This window comes from Magallana gigas, chromosome 1, assembly GCF_963853765.1.
Source record: "Magallana gigas chromosome 1, xbMagGiga1.1, whole genome shotgun sequence".
Taxonomy (NCBI): Eukaryota; Metazoa; Mollusca; class Bivalvia; order Ostreida; family Ostreidae; genus Magallana; species Magallana gigas.
In genome coordinates this window covers 50935373-50947548 of record NC_088853.1, presented here as the reverse complement: position 1 = coordinate 50947548, position 12176 = coordinate 50935373, and the positions used below count along the sequence as shown (strand labels likewise).

The following is a 12176-nucleotide window of genomic DNA, read 5'->3' as shown; positions in this document are numbered from 1 at the left end:
TTTGTAAAACATAGGAATTTAATTCTTTATCCAGGTCCAACCAACGGTGTAATATTTCTATTTAGTGGAGATTCAGGAGTTAAACGAGATGTAATTCTTATTTCAATTAATGGTGTTTTTTTTTCACTTAAACTTTTGAAAAGAGAAATATAAAGCTTTTTATTCTACCTCAATCGCAGAAAGTTTCAGCCACTTTATCTTTTTTAGTAACATTTTAATATATCAGGTAAAAAGCTACAAAAGAAACAAAACAACATTTTAACAGTAGTCGTTTCATGTTTACAAAAAATTACACATGTAATGTGATGACAAAAACGACGTCCCGTATATGAAAAGTTAAGAAAAATCAAAGTGCTGAAGTACTTACGGGAGTTGATTATATTGATTATTTTCATGCTAAAATCAACGATATTTAATTTTGCATGACAAGAAGTTCCTTAGCTGTATATGAATAATATTGCGCATATTTCTTCTAATATGAATTATTAAGCTTTTCCAATAAGAATTCCGAGCTACATGACTTTGTATAGACGGAAAAACAAAACAAAAAAACCATATGAATCATGTTGTGTAATATTCAAAGATAGCATTAAGGACACACGAGACGTTCCCCAATTTTATATAAATTTCCTTGATATTTTATTCCTTATTTAATAACATTTAAACCTGTTAATTCCCAAAAATTCAGGGTACATTACCAGGCTCTTTCCAGGGCTAGAATAATTCAAATTTTTCTTAAAAGAGCATGCAAAAAACATTTGAATGCTTATAAATAAAGCCATTCTATACATTTTCAATTGAACACTTTATATCTAAATTAAAAAAGAATCATATAACATAAAGAATATAATTATAAAATTACTAAGTTGAAATCTTCACATTGTGGAGATAGGAAAAACAGAAAAAAAAATGAAAGATAGGTCGCATAATGCAATATTGAACTCTGGCGTATGAATACATACGACTACAAAAATATCTAAATTTTTCGTACCATTTAAAAACTGACCATTTTCAAGGTACAGTAAAACACGGTTATAGCGAACACGCTTATAATGAACTGACATTTACAGCGAAGTGATTTTCATTCCCCGTAACAATATCATATATGTTGTAATCTTAATGGATGTAACACATTACGCTTATAACGAAGCGAAATCGCCCATACCTGGTAGTTCGTTATAACAGTATGATATAGCAATGTATTCAGAAGCATTGTTTTTCAAGAAAACTTATTTATAAATGCATGTAAAAACACGTATATACTTTTATAATTACTAAGTCAGCGGTGATGATTTGTGCTGAGGTCCAAACACTGTTTCACTCCCGGTTTGCCAGAGTAACTGCATAGGAGAGTTGATTAGAACCATTTTAACAAGAGCTTGGATTTTGAATTGGGTTGTGTCAAACAGCAATGTGACATAGGCCTGTCTATTTCATTGTAGGCCACTCAGCCATTATTTACTCTCTGAAATCAACAAGAGTTGTCTGCCAGTGGCTTTTGAGCGGAGACTACACAATCGGTGTATATTTTGCTTGAAGACAGCGTCATTTTAACTTGTTCTGACGCAAGAAATTGATAGTTACGTCCAACTGAAAGTGAAGGGCCTTGTTAAAATGGTTCTAAAATCAACCCCCAAAAAGTTCTTCCAAAAGGGGAGTTAATTAACGCTAGCTTACCCTTGCCCCTTTTTAAAATATTTTTCCGACCCTAAAATATATGCAACGAATTAATCTATTTTTTCTGTCTAACCATGTGTGTAACTAAACTTTATTATAACAAATTGGGTGCGGGTTTCCCGGGGGATGTGTAGGCTATTTTGCGTATGTCTTTGTAGTTCAACATGCGCGGATCTAGAGGTGGGGGTCGGGGGGGTCCCGACCCCCCCTGGAAAATGAAAATTTATTAAATTTACATAGTAAAATTATCGCGAAAATATGCCTCGGACCCCCCCTGGCAACTACAATTATCCTTCGGACCCCCCCCCCCCCCCTGGAAAAATTTTCTGGATCCGCGCATGGTTCAATATGGTATATGATTCAATTACATGTATAAGTATCCAGCCATAAAATTTTCTTATTATTCTAGGTATACGCAGAGACATAAATACCATAAATGTTATTTATGTCTCTGGTATACGTTAGAAAATACAGTGTATTTTTAAATGCTTTGTCATTCTTTGCTGACATTGATTTTGAATAAGCATACGTACGATCTAATAACTGAAAATTCTTCCGTCCTGCGTACGAATTATTCTGTATAAAATGGCAAGCGCCGGGCGAGGAAGGGGTAGAGGGAGGGGACTGCTGGCTGCTAATGTTGGCTCGGCTCCAAAACCCGGACCACAGGGAGACGGGGAGACGACAAAGGTGTGTAAAGACTACAGGGTGATCATAAGTTTCGAATTTCCTCTGTTGGTGTTCAAGACGTGCCGTTCTATTATTACCATTATTCTCTTTTGAGAAGTGGACAGGCATAGCCTACATGGATGTAGGCTATGCCTGTCCACTTCTCAAAAGAGAATAATATGTTTTACGGTGCGACCGTTGGGGCGAGCACAGCATGTGATCAAACAATAATTAATAAATTAATAAAATTAAATTAACAACGTGAAATTTCAATGCCAAAAAATAAAACATACATATTTTTCAGTAAATTTTCATTATTCATAGTTTATAAGATTTGTTATAATTTATTTATTTATATGTAGAACAATAGTTTTATCTCAGATACAATGTTGTTAAATAATAAAGATTTTAATATATAAATATTCATTGCACTGCATCTCCTCTTTTAAAGTGATTGTGATTATGATTGATTGATTGATTTCCCCCTTTTTTTTGCAGTAGACATTTTTTCTTAAACTTACATATAAAACTTGACTCATCATAGAGCTCCCCCCATGCTAAAGTTTTTTTCATTTTTGTCAATTTATACATAGAAAATCGACTTACCATGGATTTGCCCCTCCACTTAAAAAAAAATAATTAATGTTTAATTTTATTTTTAATTTACGCTTAAAAATATTTGCTTATCATGTTAAAAGAACATGGTGTTGTCTCTCCCCCCCCCCCTCTCCCCCCCCCCCATGTAATAAATGGAAGTGAAAATAAAGAAACCATTGATCTGCTAAAGAGCTGAAGGATTAGAATTTTCATGATTTATTTTTCTTTTTGCTTGCAAAGATTTTTTGGATGAGGCTGCCATCCACCCACCCACCCCCTTTAAAAAAAGGCGCTGCTACGTATAACGTTACGTTTCAGGAAATTACCGTAATTATAGTGAATAAAATATTTGTGAGCATTCATCCAAATTAGTGCAATTTACAACTGTTTCCTGTATCTGAAGAAATGTCCTTATTCGTCAGCTGTTCTTTATCTTAGCCTTTGCAAGATTTTAAGAGGATTTTGGTCATTTCAGCAGATTTACAATAACTTCAATTAGAGTAATTTCCCCTTATCAGTGCTTATTGTGACGTCAAAGCTGACGTTGGTTAAGTGTCGTCTTACTCTTTAAAACTCCCATGAGAAATAAAAGTATGCGAAGTATACTGTTTTATTTACTTAAAAAGCATGATGTTCTTAAAATTACACATCTTATAAGCTTTTCAAAGGTTTTACTTTGATTCTCGGCAGAACGTGATGTTGGAACGTGAGGTTGGAAACCATTGGTACTATGAATTGTGGGTCAAAATTTACTGACTCCGAAAAAATATATCGGATCAATGTGTAAACGTTTGTGACGTCACACGATTATTTTTGATTGAAAGTGTACTGAGGTGAACTTTAGAGGTAACATTGACTGTATGTCGCTTACATCGTTATTGTTTTTACTGTCTAAATTTGTCTTGCTGATTCTCGTGAGAGTGTGAAGTGATAAAAATTGCCATGATTACAGGGAACTACTGGGACGATTAAAACGATGCATTACTGGTCCGATTTACTGACGCCAAAAAAATTCGTTGAATGAATGTGCAACTAGTCCGAATTTTCTATTCACACACGCCTTGCCGGTAGAGCTCGCTTCGTGCCGGCGCTGCGCGCCGGCGAGCTGCGCTCGCTATTATTACCATGTGATGATGTGTTCGACGTTGATCAGCTGTTAATGTTAAAGATGTAATATCTGATTATCCTTTACACTATCACATCATTGATCTAGGATTATACCTCCTTATACTAACTGAAGGGACCCAAGTTTGTGCATAGTTGTGGCCATTCCTCTTCTTCAATTACACCATTTAAAACTTTATAACTGAGTAAATGTCACCACTGTGTATATTAATGCACAGTATTGCCACATTCTTGCTTTAGCATTAGGTCAGTCCATAGATCATTGGTTTTTTAATGTAGCGCCTTAATCAGTTTTTAAGCTATTCTAAAATTAAATCGACATGAAATTAAAATGTTTGCAGAGATTTGAGATCTTTTGATAGAAATCCTTCAAACAGAATTATTCCTTTCTTGGATTTAATTCATTTCCTTATGTCTTGAACACTATCGAATAATTATCCTATAACATTTACAGTACTACCTACAGGTATATTGATCAAGTCAGCTTATATCTAGATAGTGCTAAGTGAGGGATTAGGATAAGACTATTGGGTTTCCAAAAAGAGGTTTAAACAATTGATCAGCCTATATTTGTCGGGAAAGTCTGTCTGCTATATGACTTTACCAGTAATTAGTTTTTTTCCAGACAGCACGTGTGTATGGCAATTTCTGAGTTCTGCAAGCATGGACTAAGGTTTTTATTTGTGAAAGGATGCAAGGGGTTAATATTAAAAGAGTTAGTATTGTCTCCATTTGCTTTTATAGTGTTTATACAAAATACTTTTACTTAGAAAGCAAAATCAGTTCAAAGGGTCATTAAATGCATTAATTATCAAATCTATTTTAATCAGAATGGGGATTCCCCTCCCCCAGGCACCGTCCAGGAGCTTGAGGACTATTTGGAGGGGCTGACCCTCAATCTGACCGAGGACAATTTGGAGGATATCATGACCTTGTCCCAAGCAATGTCCACAGAGGACCACCTCAAAAACGTGGCCAAGCGCCTTTACGACAAGAGTTTGAGAGACCAAGAATTTGCTAAATATGGAGCGTGCATTTGTGACAGACTTTCTAATGTTGAAGTGCAAGGATCAAAGTTCAGAAATGTGATACTTAAATTTGTTCAGGAAGATTTCAAAGGTAAAGGGTACTGTATATTAGAATTTGATGAAATAATTTTGGGCTGTCACAGATCTTTTGGTCATAGAGCCATCCTCTTAATTAATCATGCTTAATTATGCTTATGTAGTCTCAGGATCACAATTCAGTTGAAATTAATTAATAATTATTGATTAGTTCCTGATACTGTTTGGTACCTTTTCCCCCAATTGAATGTTAATTTTAGGCAATGTTCATACTCCTCAAAAAAAAAATCTACCGCTACATGTGGATAACGTATATCCATTTTTTTTTCCCGTTTTTCACAAAATTTATGAAAATTGGGAATATCTCTAACATTTTGAATTCGCATCAGTCATTTTTTGCGATTTAAAAAGTTTCATATAGAAAATGATACAGAATATAATTTCTGCGTATTCAAATATACAGGTTATACGGATACCATATCTGATTGCTGTAGAAACACATATTTTCGTTGAGTAAAAATTTCCTTGTTTCTAAACCAAATTAACTTTCATTAGCATTTACTTTTGTTTTAGCGTAATCTCTAAAATGTAATACATATTAACTCTGTATTTAGTGATAGTTGGGTTAAAATTCTTTATGCCTATTGGATTTAATTTCGTTAATTTACACTGCTAACAAAAATAACAAAATGAAATTCTCAAGGCATATTTCTGATTCTTCTATATACAAGTTCTATTTTTGTGTTTCAGCCAATATTAAAATTAAAATAATTAAGGTACATGTACATGTATGGATCTAGAGGGAGTGTCATTGGTTGTGACCCCTCCTGAAACCTTCATATTTCTTTAAATTACATTATAAAACTACCAAAAACATGCCAGGTCAAACCCCCTGACAAACTCAAATAACCATCATACCCTCATGGACAATTTTCTGGATCAGCGCATGATGTATTAGTTTCTTACAAACCACTAGAGATCTGAAATTATTATATGATGAATTTGATCATACTGGTACAGTTATTTTCCTAAAATTCCCCCCAAAAATTTGCTACTTATTTTGATTTTAACAACCTCAGCTTCACAACCAAACTTAGGTGAAATAGCACTGTAACTTCTGATTAATAAAGTATGCCATACATAATAGAGTGTAACAAATAGTCTAAAAGTCATGAAGAAGATTTCCATTGCTCATGTGACTTTTTTTGCAGCAAAAGACGAGACGAGACGCTCAGACAACAAGCGGTACTTGGGCTTTGTCTCCTTCCTGTGTCAAGTGTTCGGCAATGTTCGACTTGCGACGGGTGATACCATGAAACCGTTAGTGGTCCCTGTCTACGATTGTCTGGAGCAGATCTTAAACGACCAATCCTCAAATGAAGATGAATACGAATGTTTCTCTATACAGGTTCGTCGGGAATTGTTTACTTTTAAACAAGATAATAGCTAGAGATGGATAAATGAATATAATACCAGTAGGTTTTTATTTAGGCAGGCATGAAAGGAAGAACCTTTTTTTCCTTGCATGGGAGGGGATGTATTTTACATTTTTGGGGTTTTTTTAAGAGGGGGGCGATTATTTTTATTGACTACAATACTTCAATTGGATTATGTTTATGGTGAAGGGTGTTGTAATAAAAGCATATTCTGGAATAACAAAAATGAATTCTGAAAATGGAACACTAATTGAGCAAAATTTTATGTAATTTATCATTGATTTAGGTTAGTTAGGTTTATCGACATGTTGAAAGGTATTGAGCAAATATTTCATATCCTGGTAACTTAACAGAGGAATAAAGAACAAAGAGATTTACCACAAATTTCAAGTTAAGCAAATGAACATTTACAATTTTGCAGCTGCAGTCTATTGGAAAAGACCTTGAACTTCAGGATCAGCCACGCATGTCGTTAATGCTCGATCAAGTGCGAACTCGTATCATAAAAGATGGGTGAGTCACATTATACTCAATGGATGAAGTGAGATTGTCACATTATGTTTTGATTTTGGGAGACAATTTTGTAATCCTTTGATATCCTTGAGAATTGCATTTACTTACACTTATTTTTTAAATTATATTGATCAGAACTCTATGCATAGTAAATTTTTAACCCTTTAGATAATACTCCTAGTCACAGTTCTGTATGTAGAATACTGTATACTGGAATTTTGTTGTTCTATACGATATTATTTTTCCTTAATTGTGCAATGCTTTTAAAATTTATGTATGGGTATATTCAATCAAATCCATGCTGATATGTTAAAAAATCCATTTTTGCCAATGGTCACACAGACAAAATACATGGATATTATGTTCACATAATAGTTTATGCTGTATGTTTATAATGTCTTTAAAATTATAGTTTGACGGCTCGTGGTCGCTGCACCCTACTTGAACTTCTGGAATGTGGGTCGCGGGGGTGGAAACCGCTGTCCAACGACTTGACCCGATTTTACTGCGACACCATGGTGGAAATATTTGCAACGAGCATCGAATGAAATTTGGTTTTTATACCATTCCGGGTTTACAGCTACTGAACCATAATGGAGTACTGTAGTAGCAGAGCTACTGGGGTCAAAGAGAGGTCATTTCATGTCGACCCTGAACTTGACCTTTTTGGGGTCACTGAACCATGACATGTTACGAATTGTAAAAAAAATGTTGGATCACCAGCGATGTGTTCTGTTTTAATGGTGGAAAAAAATAAAACCAATTAAGGAACTAATAATGCTATAATGGTCACAACTAGTCTATGTCTGTCCTTTTTGACATTATTCGATGAAATGGTTGGATTCAGTTTAAGTGTGGACCAGTTTATGTGATAGTTAACGAATAAAGAAGAAAACAGTGGATATATATTTGTCGTATGGTTAAAATATTGTCTAATATCAACCTGCGTAACTTGACAAGAAGCAGAGGCATACAGTTTCTTTGAATTACTGTTAAAGCATTTAGGAATCTTGGAGCTTATATAAAATAGAGCATGCATTACATACATGTAAATTGTATGTCAGAACTACTGGTCTACTTATTCTCCAGCAGAATAGATTGCTCACATAAAGGGGTAGAATACAACTTTGTGTACTAGTTTAATAATTAACTTGAGAACTATTGTGCTTACCCTTTTGAAATGGTAGATGTATTATAATCATAAGGAATTATATTTAATATGTACCTTAAATCTCGGGCCAAGCCATACAAACTCTCTATGTACAGTACTACAGTACAATGTTATTCTTGCAGTGAATTAAAGATGCAAGTCAATTCAACACAGCCCACTATGTACCAAATACAGAAATTTTTGTTTTAATGAAGATTAATTTTTAACATAGGATGGACTGCTTACATGGACTGCTTAGAGTGCCATATATGCATTTTGTAATTTTTAGACTTTCAGGGTATGATTGTATAAAATATTTTGTTGAAGTAATTTTATTATAAAAGACCATGATTACACAGTTTGCCATATATATTTGATGAATTTCTTGGGATCACTTAGCTTGAGCTTGCCATTGTGAGAGGAAATGCTATAATAAAATTGTTTACTTTATAGCACAATGTTATAATACAGAGTACAAAATACAAGAGATTGTCAAACTCTGCCAACGGAGAAACTAGCATCAAATTTATAATGCGTATTCATCTTTTGAAATCTAATAACTTTCAATTCATGAGATACATGTTTCATGTGAGAGTGAAGAAAATGGGTTTTTCACAAAATTTTTAGGGGGTGGAGTTATACTCTTTAACCTGAGTACATTGACTGTTAATACCTGTAATCCAAAAATAAACTTTCAGATCCTCCACATGATATTGGTATTCATGGATGTAATATTTTTAGACAAAATTAACAGCATTTTATCAAAGCATGTCTAGACATACATGTATATTGACAAGTCATATTTGTGCACTGCATGGCTTAATATGGAATTATATTATGTTAGTAATTATCCTTATACCGTACTTTCCTTATTTTACACAAGTACGGTACTTAATTCCGCGATTGAACCTTTTTACAATGAAAAGCGAGAATATTAAACTGCAACACCAAATTTTTATCATAGTTTCATTAAATTTACATGCGTCTGAAAAAAAGAAATGAGAGATTTTAAAATCCATGAAATTTTCCTCTCAAGATTCTACACAGATTTAATTTTCGCATTTTATTTGGAATTTACAGTATATTTATCTGTCTCCCAGAACCACAAAACCATTGTAAATTATTCAGTCATTTACACATATTAAGGACAGTATTTTGTTTGGTTGATTACCCCAATATTATTTGTAATTATTTTATTTTTTGAGCCTGTGAACAAGTCATGGGAAAAAACTGCAGAACTGCATGCATAAGCGTGGCCTTTCATGAAAGATTTCTCTGGATATAGCGACTGTATTATATAATGTTTATATAAGCAACATGTAATGTTTAAGTGTTTTTGATTGTATATTTTAACATTTATCTTTTTTTACAAAGAACACCATTGTTAGCTAAAACCTGATGTTGGACTTTATTTTTGTTAAGATCAGATGACACGTTCCTTGAGAATCTTTTTTCTATCTCCTCGTAATAAAGAGTTCCAATAAAAAATATTAATTTTATAATTACTTTAAAAATATTCAAAATTTACTTGGATTTGGTTACGTGTCTAGATGGTCGAGTGGTTAGAACCGTGGCCGCACACTACCAGAAGTGTATAGGTTCTAGAGGTCGTGAGTTCAAAACCTCGCCCCGGCGGAGATATAATTCTTATATAGTGAAATTCGCTGTGCTGTATATGTATTTATTTTTATATCAGCAATTCAAGTGTGTTTTCAAGAAGATTATATAGGAAATTGCATACTCAAGTATTTTGCAGAAATGCCTGGTAAGGTACCCTAATTTTTTGCAAGAAAGCTTGTCAAAGTAGTAGTAAACCATTAACAAATTCCTGGAAAAAGTTATCTAAAATTGAGGAACGTGTCGTCTGACCTTAATAACCAATCTTGCATATATACCGGAAGCGGATATTGTGAGCCTTAAATTCGGAGAAAAAAATCTTTTCTATATAAACTGTGTAAGGGAAGAAATGTTGTTTCCTTCATCAACATTTTTAAAAATGTTTTACAAAAGAAAAAAAAATAATAAAGCAAACTAGTCATTGTCTGTTTTCAGGGACCTATAGTGTGTCTTCTTGCAATGTGTACAGGGAAGTCCCCGTTTTTTGCCTATTATATGTAATTTTGTGCAAATATTTTTTCACTCTGCTGCTGATTTTAAAAATGAATCACGTGACTTATTGTGAAAGAAAATGCCATTGGAAACAATGTCTTGGAAATTATTAGAAAAATTATGCATCTTCAAAGAAACATAACGTACCTGCATCATATTTTTTTTTTATGGGAGACAAAGTTTTTCCGTTTTTATAAAGCAAAAGATAGAAATTCATTCATTAAATTCACAGTTTAGGGGAAGGGGGGGTTGCATGTACTGAATTGATGTTTCTAATAATATCATTGCTGTTGATTAAAAAACAACAGAAAATGAATGCCATGGGAATTAATGTCTTGTGAATTATTACAAAAATTATGCATCTTCAAAGAAATGAATTATAATCATTGCTGTTGATGAAGACAGATTTTTTTCTAATTGTACACGATAGAAACTTACAATTTTTTTTGTGAAATAAAAGATCAAGGTCAAAGAAGCTGTATGGTAGTGGCTGGTGGAGGTCAAATTTATTTGCAAAGGTCAAGGTCAAATTTGATTATGCCCTTAGGGGCATAGGTTTACATTTAAAGGCATTTTTGTGGAAGAATAAGGGCCTTCTTTTTTTTTTCTTTTTTTTTTTAGCATTTTATGTAGTAAGGGAAAAGGAATGTAGGAATTTCATTTTTAGCATCTTTGTCAGAAAAAAAAAATTGTGTAATATGTGTTGATGTTGCACTTGTGTTATTTTTTTTTAATTATATATTGAACAAGAAATGAGTTGATGTCTTATACACTGTATATTTTTATGAATAAATTCTTCAGTATTTTACTTACTGAATATTTTATTGTTTTAAGGTTCTGCATTCCTCAGGCTCAGTATTGTTATTAGATCATTTGGTCAACAAATTATTAATAAATCATCAGATCTGTCTAAAATTCTAAGTAATAGGTTGAAATCCACAAATCTGGATCTGAAACAAGAGAAAACTCACATAAAATTCATAAGGAGCGTGGATGGTCAGCAGAATAATGATCAGATCTGTTCAAAATTTTAAGATATGATTTGTTCAGCTATAAACTATAATTATTTAGTAAAGAAAATATCCATATGTTTTACCCTTTAAATTTAGTTTTTTTGTATAAAGCAGGGTTGTATCTAAAAATTGAAGTAGAAGGGAGAAATAAAAAAGTAGAAGGGGATCTGGAGGTCTAGCTTATAGCTAGATTGTGTTTGAAATGCAATAATAGCCGGGTAATTACGTCACTTTAGGCGTGGAAATTCCCCGCCTCCCCTGATAGAGATATATCTTCTAAAGGAGACCAATACCAATACAGTCTAAAAATTGCCACAACCATTAAGCCTTATTCTTGAATTGTTATCTGATCTTAAAACTTACATCAAATAAAAATTGAAATAAATAAAAAGACATTTTAATATACTATCCAGAAATTTTACATATAAATTTACAGCAATATTATATAATATGCATGCGTATGACCTCTGAGTCGTAATTTACATCTAACAAAAATTAAACTCTATAATATATAAGTAACTAAACATTTTACAATGTAAAATCCAAATCTATCTATGAATACGTGAGATCCGGATATTCAAAGGCACCTGCAGGCTCCAACGTCACCAAAATTTTCAAATCCCTCAATTTATCCCTCAACTCAAATCCTTAAAAGAAAAGTGCATAAACTTGAGGTCAAACCTCAGATTTGAGGCTGAGTATTGACTTGAGGAAAGTTGGTGACGGCGGAGCTGGTCACTGTTGTTGAACATTGCTGAGGGTTTAGGCATTGTCAATATTAAGAAGTAAATGTAAAAAAAAAAATTCTTTTATCTATGTCAAA

The 12176-nt window shown here is 33.1% G+C and overlaps 1 protein-coding gene across 3 annotated transcripts; it reads left to right on the top strand.

Moving 5' to 3' along the window:
• Window positions 1-2208: 2208 nt before the first annotated feature.
• Window positions 2209-11148, top strand: LOC105335196 (CBP80/20-dependent translation initiation factor). Of its 3 annotated transcripts, none has more exons than XM_011438990.4 (5): window positions 2209-2367; window positions 4899-5187; window positions 6344-6540; window positions 6990-7081; window positions 7494-11148. In XM_011438990.4, exons 1-5 carry the CDS (start codon window positions 2263-2265, stop codon window positions 7627-7629), a joined length of 819 nt encoding a protein of 272 aa, XP_011437292.2. In that variant the 5' UTR covers window positions 2209-2262; the 3' UTR covers window positions 7630-11148. The 3 variants fall into 3 exon arrangements, with proteins under 3 accessions (XP_011437292.2, XP_065926163.1, XP_034321273.2); XM_066070091.1 differs by having other exon boundaries at window positions 2217-2385; XM_034465382.2 differs by lacking the exon at window positions 2209-2367 and adding an exon at window positions 4639-4783.
• The last annotated feature ends 1028 nt before the right edge of the window (window positions 11149-12176 follow it).

What these genes read in the sequence shown, in the direction of transcription:
- LOC105335196 (XM_066070091.1), top strand. Translation starts at nt 2,263, where the DNA reads ATGGCAAGCGCCGGGCGAGGAAGGGGTAGAGGGAGGGGACTGCTGGCT. An exon ending in TGTTCAGGAAGATTTCAAAG is followed by an intron (nt 5,188 to 6,343) that starts GTAAAGGGTACT and finishes CTTTTTTTGCAG; the next exon opens with CAAAAGACGAGACGAGACGC. An exon ending in ACGAATGTTTCTCTATACAG is followed by an intron (nt 6,541 to 6,989) that starts GTTCGTCGGGAA and finishes ACAATTTTGCAG; the next exon opens with CTGCAGTCTATTGGAAAAGA.